The sequence below is a fragment of the Apaloderma vittatum genome, unplaced genomic scaffold (genome assembly GCF_000703405.1).
Source record: "Apaloderma vittatum isolate BGI_N311 unplaced genomic scaffold, ASM70340v1 scaffold28529, whole genome shotgun sequence".
Taxonomy (NCBI): Eukaryota; Metazoa; Chordata; class Aves; order Trogoniformes; family Trogonidae; genus Apaloderma; species Apaloderma vittatum.
This window is the reverse complement of record NW_009735014.1, coordinates 4048-4267: the sequence shown is the minus strand read 5'-3', so window position 1 is coordinate 4267 and position 220 is coordinate 4048. Positions and strand designations below refer to the sequence as shown.

The following is a 220-nucleotide window of genomic DNA, read 5'->3' as shown; positions in this document are numbered from 1 at the left end:
ATTGGACGCTGTTTTCTTAACCTGACCGGGGATGTCACTGGTGCGGTCAGCCACGCTGGAAGGAGCTTTGGCAATGGGTCCCTCTGAGCTCTTCTTGGGGCTGGGGATTCTGGCAAAAGCAGAGAAGCACAAGCATTAACTGCTGGGGTTTGAGCAACTGCAACGCTCTTGTTGGAGACACACACAAGAAAGAGGAGCCGGAAACTCTGAGATGAAGTGC

General features: G+C 53.2%; 1 protein-coding gene across 1 annotated transcript in view; it reads right to left on the bottom strand.

Annotated features, from left to right (window-relative positions):
* Positions 1-21: 21 nt before the first annotated feature.
* LOC104279259 (ubiquitin carboxyl-terminal hydrolase 36-like) overlaps positions 22-220 on the bottom strand; it is a gene marked incomplete at both ends in the record, with an annotated part of 4243 nt that continues 4044 nt past the window's right edge. The window contains one exon of the mRNA XM_009876471.1: positions 22-109. Coding sequence (XP_009874773.1) covers positions 22-109 — 88 coding nt within the window. The remainder of the gene's footprint in view (positions 110-220) is intronic.